The sequence below is a fragment of the Metopolophium dirhodum genome, chromosome 7 (genome assembly GCF_019925205.1).
Source record: "Metopolophium dirhodum isolate CAU chromosome 7, ASM1992520v1, whole genome shotgun sequence".
Taxonomy (NCBI): Eukaryota; Metazoa; Arthropoda; class Insecta; order Hemiptera; family Aphididae; genus Metopolophium; species Metopolophium dirhodum.
Genome location: NC_083566.1, coordinates 19708828 through 19723326, shown reverse-complemented (window position 1 = coordinate 19723326; position 14499 = coordinate 19708828). Strand labels below are relative to the sequence as shown.

At 30.4% G+C, this 14499-nt stretch overlaps 2 protein-coding genes across 3 annotated transcripts in view; one reads left to right on the top strand and one right to left on the bottom strand.

Annotated features, from left to right (window-relative positions):
• LOC132948228 (E3 ubiquitin-protein ligase RNF19A-like) overlaps positions 1 to 11548 on the top strand; it is a 33173-nt gene extending 21625 nt beyond the window's left edge. For both annotated transcript variants that reach the window (XM_061018612.1, XM_061018611.1), the window contains 10 exons: positions 751 to 946; positions 1016 to 1130; positions 2080 to 2270; positions 2334 to 2478; positions 2554 to 2690; positions 2770 to 2867; positions 10021 to 10225; positions 10294 to 10450; positions 10926 to 11210; positions 11274 to 11548. In XM_061018612.1, coding sequence (XP_060874595.1) covers positions 751 to 946; positions 1016 to 1130; positions 2080 to 2270; positions 2334 to 2478; positions 2554 to 2690; positions 2770 to 2867; positions 10021 to 10225; positions 10294 to 10450; positions 10926 to 11210; positions 11274 to 11331 — 1587 coding nt within the window. In that variant the 3' untranslated portion in view covers positions 11332 to 11548. The remainder of the gene's footprint in view (positions 1 to 750; positions 947 to 1015; positions 1131 to 2079; positions 2271 to 2333; positions 2479 to 2553; positions 2691 to 2769; positions 2868 to 10020; positions 10226 to 10293; positions 10451 to 10925; positions 11211 to 11273) is intronic.
• On the bottom strand, positions 2873 to 6813 carry LOC132948230 (uncharacterized). Its single transcript, XM_061018614.1, has 2 exons — positions 6207 to 6813; positions 2873 to 4911 (listed from the first exon to the last, which is right to left on the bottom strand). Exons 1-2 carry the CDS (start codon positions 6552 to 6554, stop codon positions 4006 to 4008), a joined length of 1254 nt encoding a protein of 417 aa, XP_060874597.1. The 5' UTR covers positions 6555 to 6813; the 3' UTR covers positions 2873 to 4005.
• Positions 11549 to 14499: the final 2951 nt, after the last annotated feature.

The window sequence follows — 14499 nt, the reverse complement described above, 5'->3', positions numbered from 1 at the left end:
TTACATATTTCTTAACTTTCGTCATACTTCTATCTTTTTTCTAAAGGAAGAAGCAAATAATTAGAGTTAATGAAATTAAATCAGAGAAATACAATTTGTAACTAAATACATTGTGGGAAAAGGTATTATAAAATCTTATTTAATAGTTTTTTTATAATTTATTTTCTAAAGTATGTTTCTGGTAGTTGATTATTAAGGATGGACAAACCTTGAATAATCAAGGTCCTTAGACACCATAGTTTGTTTTCTTTATTAACATTTTTTATAACAAAATTATATCAGTTGTTTTTAAGTTTCTGATTGGCTGTTCAAATATTATGGCTTATAAATAGGGATTGGGACTTTATAGATTTGCATATTTGTTTGTAGTACAAATATTTGACTATTATCTGATTATATGTACAAATTTATTTCTGAATTAATTTCTAGAATTAAAATTAAAATATTGTTTTTTACACATTTTTTTTTAACTTAAAATTATTATTTTTGTTTTAATTGTTATTTTAAATATTTTACATTTATATTTTTGCGTAAAAAAAAATTGGAGATATGTTTACTACAAAAAGCCAGCAAATAAAGTTACAAACCCTGTGCAAAAATTATAGGTACCTATTGTTTATATCATATACATTTTTTAACAAGAAAGAAAATTTATAATTTACGTGTCTAGTTATCCTCAAATAAATACTATTCTTTTTATGTACTTATAAATATTATCTTTTAAAATTATATGCAATTTTGTGTTTCCAGATTGGTGTTCCAGTTGATGGTCTATTAGAGTGTCCATTATGTCTTGCCAAATTTGATGAAAATTATTTTGCCAAATTGTCAACTTGTAATCATCGTTCCTGTTTTGACTGTTTTCAACAATATTTACGTATAGAAATATGTGAATCACGTGTTAACATCACCTGTCCTGAGTGTACTGAGGCCATGCATCCAAATGGTATATTTTTATTTTTACAAATTTTATAGTTTTATAATTTTTTTTAATGTTTTATATATTTCTATTAAGACATACAAAGCGTGCTCAATAATTTAGCCCTTTATGAAAAATATGAAGACTTTATGGTACGGAGGGTGTTAGCAGTTGATCCTGATACTAGATACTGCCCTTCACCAGACTGCAGGTAAGTTGTTTTATATTTAAAGGGTATCAACAAAAATTGAAAGAAAATAATTTATACCTTTATATTATATTATTCTAGTTGATTGCATATTCAAATTTAATTATGTATGAACACGTTGGCAGATAGTTGTTTTTATATTTTGTTTCACATGTATACCTTTAAGTGTCACTTTTTCATTACTGCTATTGCGTTTATGTCAATATTCATCTAAAATGTGTTATACATATTATGTATTAATATTTTTTAAATTTTACTTTAACAGTCAACACTCAAGAGAAACCAATCAACATTATTGTAACTGTTTTAATTGAAAAATAGGAATTTATAAATAGAATTTGTAAAAAATGTTCAACACAATTGTGCTTTAAATTGACAGTATTCAATTGTTCAATGTGCTTTCCGTGGGCAATACTACTTGCTCTTTCACAAGAAACCACTAAAATTATTACTGCTAGTAATGTCATATTTATGAGGGTTTTTAGAGTACTGCCATTGTTGTAATATTTTAAACGGTCAATGCAAGAAAAAAATAATAATTATTGCTATAGCTATAAAATTGGCCGACTGTCCTCCCAACTTGTTAATACCATTTAATGACTTATGTTAGTAGTTTTAACCTAAATTATAATATAAGTTCCATCATTAATTATTTATAATGTGTAATACAATAAGTAAATGTGAAAACGTTATCCAACTTAATACCAAAATGAAAATAATAAAAATAATATTAATAAATGTATATTTAATGATATAAATAATACAATTATTTTTACAGAATTGTGTGATAAAATAAAGACTTAATGTAATCTATAAAATTACCTTATTTGCTTCATTAAGTTTATTTTTGTTTTTTATAAGGTTTAATCTTGTTACTCAACTTAGAAATAGACTATTAATTGTACATACTTAGTATATTGGAATAATTAATAATAAAGCTGTATTGTTTTAGTTATGCTGTCATAGCAGCGGGTTGTGCCAGTTGCCCAAAGATAAAATGTGAGCGTCCTGGTTGTGATTCATACTTTTGTTACCATTGCAAAGCTGCATGGCATCCTAATCAAACATGTGATTCCGCTAGAGCAAAACGATCATCTAATATGAGAACCTCATCTTTAACATTTAGTACAGATTCACAGTCACGTATGAAATGTTAATAACATTTTTATTCTGTCTATGTAATAGTAACATATAATATCATTTTAGGTGAAGACATTAAGCCATGTCCTCGTTGCCAGGTTTTAATTGTAAAAATGGACGATGGATCATGCAATCATATGACATGTGCAGTTTGTGGAGCAGAATTTTGTTGGCTATGTATGAAAGTAGTTAGCGATTTACATTATCTTAGGTAATTTTTGTTGATTTATATGGACTAGTATTGCAATTGGTTTTTGAATTATCTATGTATAAATTTTAATTTTAGTCCTTCAGGTTGTACTTTTTGGGGTAAAAAACCCTGGTCCAGAAAGAAAAAGCTTTTATGGCAATTAGGTACGTTGGTAGGAGCTCCAGCTGGTATTGGTCTAATCGCAGGAATTGCTATACCTGCAATAATTATTGGTAATTAAAAATTATTGAACCAATAATTAACGAATTGATTGAATATTTATTATGTGTTATTTTTTATTTATATTAAAAGGTGTGCCTGTTTGGACTGGGCGTAAAATGTATACTCGTTACAGAAATTCAAGTCGATTAAAACGAAATTTTGCAATTGCCGGTGGGGTATTAGCTGCGGTGAGTATTTACTTCTCAATTATTATTTTTAACTTAAAACTATTATACATTATTTATTATTATTATTATGCCATTATGGTTCAATTAAAAAAAATATTATGGTAATTAAATAAGTACCTAATTTATATTTTTATATTTTTTCACAATTTGTGAACCAATTGATATAGCCTAATTATATTAATTATTAATTATAGAATTGAGGGTTCAAAATTATTTTTATATTTTTTTTAATGGTTTTATTAAATATTTTAGACTTGAGATTGTTTTACTTTAATTTGTCCCTGGGATTGAAGTTATAACAGAGGAGTATATGTGAATTGTATTTTATCTTATAAATATAAAAGTAATATTTTCATTACTTTATTTTAAAACATTTACAATGGGAATGGTATCTATTGTTTTATTATCAATGTTTAAATGTGTATTAAAAGTTTTGTAATCACTAAATTTGTAGAATTTAATTAAAAATATGCTTTTTGACCATTTTTTGTGAGTACTTCATATCTTTACACAAACATTATTTGAATATTTTTTATTGTATGTATATACTTTTATAGTACCTTATAACTCAAAGGTACTTAAAAAATAATTATTAATTTATAATTTATAATCAATAATGTTTATTATTACTATAGTAAGTAAAATCACATAATACGAGTAGTATGGACAGCACCGTTACATTAATTTAGGCAACATAATTTTAACATGTCAAAATGTAAAGAATCAGTAAAAACTGGTTTTAAAAAGAAAAACATAACATGTTTAATGTTTATACATTTGTTTTGAGCTATAGTTCTAATAATAAATTAATTACTATACATACCGTGTTAAGGTTATGCTAACAATTAAGGCTTTTTAAAGTTCAGTACATGAAATAAAATTAATATGTTGATTTAGCTTTAGCAATATTTTTCTAATATTAATATAATTCATAAATTCTTAACACTTTAAAAAAAATTACATTTACCTCAAGAGCCATCTGAATTTGCAGAACTAATATTAAAAGTAAAAGTGAAATAAAACCCTTATAATTAACAAGTATATTTTTCTTTATATATTATATATAGTGTGAAAGCTCTAAATGTATTAATTGAGAAAGGAGAAATACATAATAAACAAAGATAAAATAGAATAAATACTATGCTGAAATTTCAGTTAAATGTCTATTGAAGATTTCTTCAGCTTGTAGATCGGTCAACAGGTCTAGTAATCTTTGTTCAGTTTCTTCATTGCCTAAAGCAACGTCCACTGAACCTATACACAAAAGTACTGCTAATAACTTTGATTCCTTCATGTCTTCATCCAAGTCATATCGGCTGTATTCGAGTTGTCCTTCTATGTCTACGCCCAATTTACTCGCATGCGTTGTTAAAGCTTTCCAGTAGATGTCTACCAACTCATTTGAATGATTTCGTCTGGTTTCAGTTGACAAACTACTTACAAGCAAAAGTGCGACATCATTGGTTGGTCTACTATAGGATATCATTTGCCAGTCTAGTATTACACATTGGTCCTGTTCTCCAAACATTAAATTGTTACACCAAAAGTCTGTGTGCGTCATCAACCCCATTGGTTCTTTAGGTATCATTAGCGATCCGATTATTTGTTTAGTGACACGACATAGAGATCTAAGTGTATTGATTAAAGTGTCGTATTGAGGCCCTTTAGATCGTAGGAAAACGTGTAATTGTGGCATTCCCCGTTCGACGAGTGCTTGGTAAGATAGTGTAGCACGGGATGTTTGGAATAAGAACGGCCAACGTTCGGTGAGCGGCCCGTGCTTAAGTTTTAAAGCAAGAGATGTGGCGTGGATTCGAGCTATAGAACGGAGAGCGAGTTTGGCTTCTGTGTATGTCAGTCCAGCGGAGAAGTTGGCTGCTGTATATCCACGTTTGGATAAGTTTTCCAATACTAACATCGACTCGTCCTTACCACTGGCATTCATACCAGCAAAGTAACATTTGGCAACTGGCATGTCACCAATCGCGGAACGATTGTGATTTGTTAGCACATCTTCTTCGAGATTTCTTAACTCAAATAATACCTGTAATCAAATTTGAATTATTAGAAATAAAAATAACTTATAATTTATAAGACAATTTAATAATATGTTCCTACTTGTAAGGGGGTTGTTAGTTTTTTTTATTTTGATGCTACGTTTTAAAAATGACTAATCTTGCTTAAAAATTCGAAAATCCTTTATAATATATTTTAGTCAATTTATATTTAATTGGAATATTGAAGCATTTTGAAAAAGTTAGTCTTAGCCGGAGGATAGTTTTTTTTATAACAGTTGTATTCTAAACATGTATGTAAGTTAATAAGGTTAGGTTAGGTTAGGTATACTGTAACAAATAATTATATTTGCATGGTTTCATTTTGTAGTGAAGTATATCAATAACATTGTAATAGGATGACCAATAGATGTGTTATTAAAACTTAATTAAAATTTGTATATTAGAAAAAAACCAACTTATGCCAGAAAAAAAGTGGGTTAATTTAATAATTTTAATCAACAATATATATTTATCCTACTGACAGGATGGTAATCTCTATTGTTTAATAGTTTTTTTTTATCATTAGCATATAAAAAGTATATTTAAATAGATATATTATCACGAAACTCATTGTTTTTATCATTCTTTTTTTCGTGTTTATTTAAATTGATAGATACCTACTAACGTTTTGTGTTGTTTTTGACCGCAAGCATTATACTTATAATGAATTTCGTGACATAATAACAGACGTATCTGACGCGTGTGCGGTACGGAGGGTGTCTCACGTTTATGATACCTCAGGGTCGCATGTGGTTATACGGTAACAAATAACAATACGCATAATACATCTCTCCACGCACAAGCTATTTCCTTGACTGGAATTTGTTCAAAAAATCCGCGGGAGCTATAACCGCATCACCGCAGCCTAGCTATTTTTTGTCGTTTTTAATGATCGAAACGAGTGGTCAAGGTCTACTGCACTCACAACGGGCGTTATGTAGCCATGACAATTATCGCGGTCCACACGGATTGAAATCGAATAACTCATCTACAGATTATAATAATAATATAGTGTTGTGTGTATTTCACCCAATTTCGGATGTTATGGCGGTGGATGATCTAAAACGAATTTCTAGAACATTAACAACACATCCTATCGGGGCTTCTCTCTAATGTACTCGACGACGTCGTGTGCAGTTAGCAATGCTCGCGGTGTGTGCGGTGCAAGAGGACGATGGACGTGTAGACGCGCTAAGGGGATGATGTGTAGCCATGTGGATGTGGGGTGGGGCAAGGTCGTGTAATGGTTATGTGGATAAGGGTGGAGATGAGGAGGACCCACCGTGTTATAAAAGTGAACTTCTCTGTAGTCGAACTGGGCCTCAAGCACGAACGCCCTGGAGTAGGGCTCTTGCGGCAAGCTCTTGATGACCACGTCCAGTGAGTCAGTGCCCGGGACACCGTCCACCGCGTACACAATGTGCACTGCCACTATAGAGCTGAGCACGTTGTGCGGGTCGGACACCGCGGGCGTGGCGATGGTCCGGTCACAGATCACCGTGACCGCGTCTCGCGGCCGGCCGATCAGCCGGCTGATGACGCCTGACAGCCAGTCCGGGTCGGCGGGCAGCGGCTGCCTCTGATGCTCGTCGTCGTCATCGGTGGCGGCTGACGCGGCTGCTGACGACATGGCTGAGGATCCCTAACGATGCCTCGCGGTCGGGGGCGGATGGACAGCGCTCGACGTCTGATCGTGCGGCGGCGGTGCGTAGTACGCGTATTACACGACAACACTGGCCTCGACCGCGCGCGCGTTTATGAAGGCGGCGGCGCGATTGCGTGCGCGCGCGTGTATAAGTATGTGCGAGTCGACGACCTGCATCCCCTGGGCCCCTTCACCGCCACCGTCGGCACCCTTAACCGCCCCTCGTCCGAGTATCGGCAGCCGCCGACTGAGACCCCTCCGCCGCAATGGAAACAACGGGGAAACGTCCGCAGATCGCGATCTCTCCCCGCCGCTACTACTATACGATCTCGCTTTTGCATTGCGCAGTCTCCCTCCCGTCATCTTGCGCTCGCTCCCGCCGTCTCGCTACGCGGCACGCGCGTCCCGACTGCCGCCGTGGGTGTGTGCAAGAGTGTACGTCATCCGTGCGATCCATCAATACCGCGGAGCTGAGCCAGCGTTCCGTGACGTAATTTTGGAATGATAGAGAGATCGCGAGTATGCCAAGCAAATAACGAGAAATGAAAAAAACCGATAATCATTTTTATTAATTTACATATGGCCGCTGATTGTTGAAGGGAGAAGGAGCTGGCGTTATAAATTATTGAATTCTATTTTGGAGTTTTCATTTCTATAGCCCAGATATCCACACTATTATCTCAGAAATAAAAACATTTAATTTTTTTAAAGTACCTATTCATATTGAACCTATGTTAAATAAATCAACACACAATTTTTTTTTTTGCTGTTATAGAAATATCGTGTTTGATTATTGTTACCTGTACAATAGGTATGTTATAAATAAATGATAATCGTAACAAACATATTTAATATTTTGAAAGTGATGAAAGGTGCGGCGGTTATGCTAATGATAAAAAAATTAAGGCCACCTAATAGTAAAATTTTATAATTTGACTAAATCACCACATATATGAACCTATTTAATTTCATGTAGTTTTTGTTTTGTGACCGTCAATAGTTTATGGTTTCATTATATTGTTACCAGTGGCGTAACTTGATAAAAATGTAGGGGGGACAAAAAAATTAACCTTCCGTTCGGCCGTTCCTGTAGTCATAATCGCGATTTCAAGATAATTACGTGTTCACGAATCACGGATAATAATAGTCACGAATAATACGATTATTGCGATAACAGTAACTCTGACAGTACGTCAACATAATATTATTCAACAAGAGAAACCTAAAATAAATATAACTTTTAAAAAGTAATTTGAGGAAACAAATATTTTAATATTATAATGATATAATAACAGTCTTGTTAAGAATACTTTTTAAATGTCGATTATTTGTAGGGGCAAAATGATACTTTTGCCCTCACAAACATTTCTTTTAAGCTATTAAAATATAGGCATAATCAATTTTAAATTTGTATTAGTTTATATTTAATTATAATAAAAAATTTTCGCTTGGTCAAAAAACATGAAAATGTAATTACGGTATTAATATGGGTATAATACTATAATATTAGTATTGGGTTGTAATTTGTAGTTGTTATTAGAGTAATTTAAAAAAACCAATACGTGAATTCACAATGGTTTTCTTATGGGCAAATTATTTTGAGTTAGAAATTTAATCTAAGATTTGAACATTTATAAAACAAGATCCCTCAAGACCAGTGTTTTTCAACCTTTTTAAAGTCGCGACCACCAAAATAGGTGAAAAATACAATTAGTAACCTCATGATGAGTAAACCACCCCCCCCCCCTTTTAAAATAAAAAATTTGAATTTGAACCAATCTCAAAAATCACATTAATTTTTACTTTTTACTTAATTATTCATAGCTTATTAAATATTTCATCCCCATTCATGCAAATTACCTGTTAAGTCCAAAAACTTGATTTTTGAGAATCAGCTTTGGCTATTTTTTTTAAACTTTAAATATATGCCAAATGTAATCATATTTTGTTTTTGTTTGTTTTAATTGATTTTCTTTTCAGCAAAGTATGTATTTACGAATTGTTGTAAATAATATGGCACTGTGAAAAATTAGTTATTATAGTTAAAATACAAATAATTAAGTTGAACTTATTGACTTTTGAATAGTTTATATGGACTTAATATGTTTTGCATGTATGTAATTGGAGACCTGGCACAACCTCAATTTATCAAAATCAATTCAATACCAAATAATAATTAGTACTATTATAATAATTTTATTTTTAATGTAAATAAAAGGGTTAATTATTTCTGACCGATGCGAGACCTCACATTTAGGGGTTCACGACCCCCCAGGTTGAGAAATGCTGCTCTAGACATTGGTCTACCTTTGAAAAAAAATAAATTACCGAACTTTAAATTAATTTTTATGAGTATTTAATTAAATTTTATATTTGATATTTGATATTCATTTGTAAACTATCGATCTATTATACAATTTTCTTATTTTGTTAAAAAAAGAATAAATGTTTTTTTTTCATAAATATTGATAAAAAAAATTTAGCTGATTTAAAAAACTTGAACATTTAATACAAGGTTCTAAAGCTGTTACAATCGCAGTTCAAAAATATTAAAGATTCACTTTTATAAGCATTTAAAGTTCAAATTTTGAGAAAATGTATATAATGACCAAATTGTATGGTAGCCATAAGGATTGGACATTTAAAACAAGGTTTACATAACTTATAACTTATAAGTATTTCATACTTAATATAGTGTATTATATCAACAAAAATGACTTCACAGGAAAAACTCACGCTGATACGTCAAATTTTGAATTTTTTGTATAACTAGTTTGCATGCATACAATATTTGCATGATTTGGCTCTCCTTTAGATAGATAATTGTTAAAATGCCAGTTGTCTAGAATTATTTGGTTCTTAACAAATTAAAAAAACATTTTTATAACTTTTAGATTATGAGCGGAGCTAGAAAGCTATTGGTTTTACAACGGTGTTTATTTTTTTATTTTTTTTTTTTTCATCCTGTATACAAAATTTTTATCAGAAGGAGTTCTTTGATTTCAATATATAGTACCTTATCTTTTAGCAAATTGGATCAAAATGGTACCTTAGAGGGGTCATTTTTCGATTTTTCCTAATAGATATTTTATGCTTCAGGAAAAACCATCGACAAATTATGAAAAACTGCTAAAAATGGGATTTTAATTTCTAATGCTTTGTTTATCACCATAGAAACGAATAAAAAATAATAATATTATAATATTAATTTAACTTACATGATATATTAAATAATAACAATATATAATATCCAGACAGACCGTCTCCGCTCAGAATCGTTTTTCTTATACAATGTTATTATATCATTGAATTCAAGTTTAATACAATCCATTATACATTGACCAACTTATAACCTACTGTACAGCAGAGCGACATCCACTTACCCGGCTTTCAAAAAATATTCTTAATATTTAATTTTATAAATATATAGTTGCTTTTTTGTATCTTACAGTTGATTGCTGCACCAGTTATGGCCAGTTTAGCTGTTGGAATTGGAGTTCCAATATTATTATTTTATGTTTACGGTGTAGTTCCAGTATCTCTGTGTCGCTCAGGTGGCTGTGGAGTTACTACATCCTCAAATGGGGTACATTTTGATTTTGATGAAGAGCACAGTGCTCCTAAAACAGTTAATATTGATTACTTTACAACCCCCGGTAAGTCAAATTTAATATTAATCTTTTTTAAACAATTGTTCAAATATCAAGTCTTATTTTGTTTATAGATGGTGATACTGTTAGTCACGGTGCTGAAATTGGTAATCCGTCCATTGGAGAACCGTCATTCTGGAGTGAATGGGAAGCTATTTCTGCATTGGGAAGAGATGTTGATCAAGAATCAGCAAGTACTGTTGCATTAGCTGGCAGTTTATTAGCTCAAAAGTAATTATTTATTTTACAAATTAATTAACTACACGGTGCTCATTTTTACCAAAGATTCAAATATACATTCAAAATAAAAATAAGATATGCATTGAATTAGTTATTAAATAAAAATGAAGGATGGGTTTAATTTAAGCTTACATTTACAAGAACTTAAACTTGATCTTATTTAAAAATGTTTTCATACTTCCGAAGTTTGTTGAACTTTAATAAAATATGTAACCATAAGAAATGTTTAAAATATAATAATAGTAAAACAGTAGTTACACTTAACAAAACCATTTTTAAACTTATCTGGTATCATACCATTCATACCCAAACATTTTGAACTTGATTATGCTCAGACTACTTAAACATTTTTCAAATGTTTACAAATCTTGAACTGATTGAATTTTTTAATGTTCAAAGTGTTTATAGGTCTGGAGAGTTTCTAGAACATATTCCTAACTAAATTAATTTAATTATGTTCCTCAAGAGTTGACAATAGTGAGACTGCGTCAATGCGTTCTGGCAATAAAATGTCGGCTGATGTAAATGACGAGACACAATCACAATCACAGCAGCCCCTCAATTTGTCTCTAAGTTCATTAGAAGAGTTGACTGCCGGCCTGATGCGACGTGTATTGGGAAATAATGATGAAACCGATACTCCAGCAACATCAATTAGATCACGTGCCACTACTGAAGTGCGTTTTGGCAATACAGTCAGCATTATTTCTCCTCCAGTGATGGACTCCCATCAACATTTTTTACCTCTCAGGTGGGTAATTCTACCATATATTTGATGTTCTGTAATTAATAATCTTTTTTTAATTTCTTCTAGAGGGTTTGTAAGAAATTTGCTGTGTAGAACGTCAAGTGAACTGCCAGCCAGCTCATAATCATACGTTTGTATTATGTTTTTCCTGTACCTATGAAATTATACCATTTACAGGGCTTTATATTTTGCTCTCACTTAAAAACTGGTCTTTCTATCTTGAGTTTGATATTTTCATTAATGTTTCGTTTTCATGTGTTTACAACTATATTTGTATAATTATATAATTATTATAATTTATTTATCATAAATATATATATATACATAATTTTTCCTTTAAAGCGACTGTGATCACTGGGGTTTTATTACTATATTTTTATTATTTTTTTTTTTTTTTATTACAATTAGTAGATTATTATTACAAAAAATGTTAACAATATAGAATTTATTAATTGTATGAAGAGAAAGAATAAAATAGAAAGAGTTACATTTTTCTGTAACCTAATTTATTTGTTTAAGATTAATTATTGCATTACAGCTATTAAAATAATTCTAGATACCAAAATATTGAAAATTGTGTTATTTAATTATTGCCCCTTATTTGTGTTACAGCTATAATTTTTAATTTATAAGTAACTTATAATAATTGTAAAGGGATAATAAAATACCTCATTCCTAAGTACCTAACAAATATTCTTTTGTGTATTTAGTTATAGAAATACTTGCAGTCAATATTTTCAATAAACTGCCAAAAATAAACTGTTCTTTGGTATTTAATTTATTGTATTCCTACTATTTGAATATTAATATGAATTACTTACTATTCAGCTTCATTGAGCTAAGCCTTTGAGAGTCTAAATATAATTTAGGTAAAGCTAATTTACAAAACTGTAGATTTTAATTTCCATGTTTATGTGTCTGAAGAATGTTGTCCAATCGATATAAAATTCTCCTCAAAATAAAAAAATGCACACAATAAAATCCTCTTCTCAAAACTCTTACCATATTGATCTACTGCATTTTACCTTACGAGAGCTGTTATTTTAATTTATTATTAAAGTGCAATAGTAACTAGACTGTAATAAGTATAATAAAAGTCAATAATGCATTAGTAGGTATTTGTTTAGCCAAATTAAAATTGTCAATGTATTTTTATTGGTATATCTTACATGCAAATAATCGGTTAAGTACATACTAAATAAAATTGTAAAACTAAACTATACATGGGAGTAGGCATAAATGTAGAATGGGGGGGGGGGGATTAAGGGGGCTATAATCCCTTTGGAATTTTGTTTGGACCGCCATTTCATTATTTTTTTAGAATTTATGTTGTGTACTATAAATAAAATAGGTTATAGCCAGCCTCCCTACTTAAATTCATCACGCTACTCCTATGGGAGTAGGTAAAGTTATGTCACAGATTGATACAAAAGTACAAAAGAAATGGTACCATTTGTAAATAAGCAGATGACACAAACCATAAAATCTACAGAATAACTGAAAACCGGATTAATGTTAATTATAAACATTTAAAATGTGTTCCACACGGTACATATTGGCCAGAATATATACAAATATTCATTGAGCATATTTGGATAACATTTTCTGATTTTAAATGTTGTATACCTACTATTTGATACATTTTAATCAATTTGGTTTATAAATGTTAAACATTACTTATGTTCTTTTTTTCGATTTTACTCAAATTGTTGTGATGTTCTAACGGAGTTTCATGAAAAATAAATGAATAAAATGTTCAGCATGAACTAATGTATTAATAATATATAAATAATGTATTTATCATTTTAATAGAATATTTCCAGTGTTGTTGACGTGTTGAGTACATGACTTATCTTAACTGGGCAACTGGTCATTGTACAATTTGTACTATTGTAGCGTGGCAAGGAGGATCTATCAGCTATGTACAAGAGGCCGGTCCAGATTACAATACTATTTTAGCTATTTTTAAAACATTTTGTTTAATTATCTAATACTGTGTATAAATTATTACCAATGAAATACCAAAAAAATATTGTTTTAACTACTGTTACTGCCATAAAAATATTATATAATACTAGCTAAATAGATGAATATCCTGGCTTCACCCGTGTGGTTTTTTTTGTGGCAAATCCTAAATAATATATTACACGCTATGTAGGTGTATCTCAGTTCACGGACAAATCGGCATCAGTGTATCTAGCTTTGTGAAATAATTTGACCTAGATGGGCAACCACAAGTTGCGGAGAGGATTAAGCACTTGGTATATTTTTTAACGTTGTTTAATGTTTAAACTACTTACTCTCAAAACTTTTCTAACATCTCTAAAACAATCTGAGATTTTTGTCAAATTAAATTGAGTTGTTTTTGAGTGCCTATATATTAACTACACACATACATTTGATTTTATGAAAAATTTTCTTTAATCGAGGCCATGTAAACGCGACGATTTGATGCATGCTATTGTACCTTATCTGCCCGAGTAATCAATGGAAACCATTTATAAACAAAAAATAAAATAATATTAATTTCTTCTATTATTATAATTATAATCTGCAAGTTGCAACCAATGGCAAACATTTATAAACAAACAAAAAAAGTTTCAATTTCTCCCAGGAATCAAGATCCCTGATTGATCACCTCTTTAAAATTTGAATATCAGAAAATCCTTTCATGTGCTCATCTAGATCATTAAAGGAACTACTATTCTAAATTTCAAGTTTGTACGTTTTGTAGTTGAGATGTAGCGATGAGTGAGTGAGCGGTATTTGGCTTTTATATAATATATAGATGAATAATTAAAGTGAAAAATTACAATACATTTTATTTTAAATTGCTAGCTGTATACATTCTGTGTAGTGACTAGGGAAAGTTAGATTGCTGATATGGTAATTTGTAATCCAATATTTGAAATAAGCAATATTTTGTGTATAAAAAGTTTAAAATGTAATTTTTATATGACTGTTTACTTTAAGTACCATAACAAACATAATTGACTGAAAAATGTTAATATACCATAATTTTTCTTTTGAGACTGCATAAATTATATCTAATAACATAGGTACTAATACACACTTCATAATAAAAATACACAAATTATTTATATATATTTCATTTAAGTTTATCACCACAACCAAAATCTAAGGACTACACTTAATACATATTATATTTATACTAATAAAGTAATTTGTTAAGCCTTATTGCCTTAAGAATAAATAGTGTTTACAATTAATAATCGTTGTCAAGTGTCAACAGTCTACAATATTTCCAATAGTTTTCTTAATCTCCTTTAGT

Excerpts from the sequence above, each read along its gene's own strand:
- LOC132948230 (XM_061018614.1), bottom strand. The coding sequence starts at position 6,554 with ATGTCGTCAGCAGCCGCGTCAGCCGCCACCGATGACGACGACGAGCAT. Across the intron at positions 4,912-6,206 it reads AAGTTCACTTTTATAACACG|GTATTATTTGAGTTAAGAAA; the intron begins GTGGGTCCTCCT and ends ATTTGATTACAG.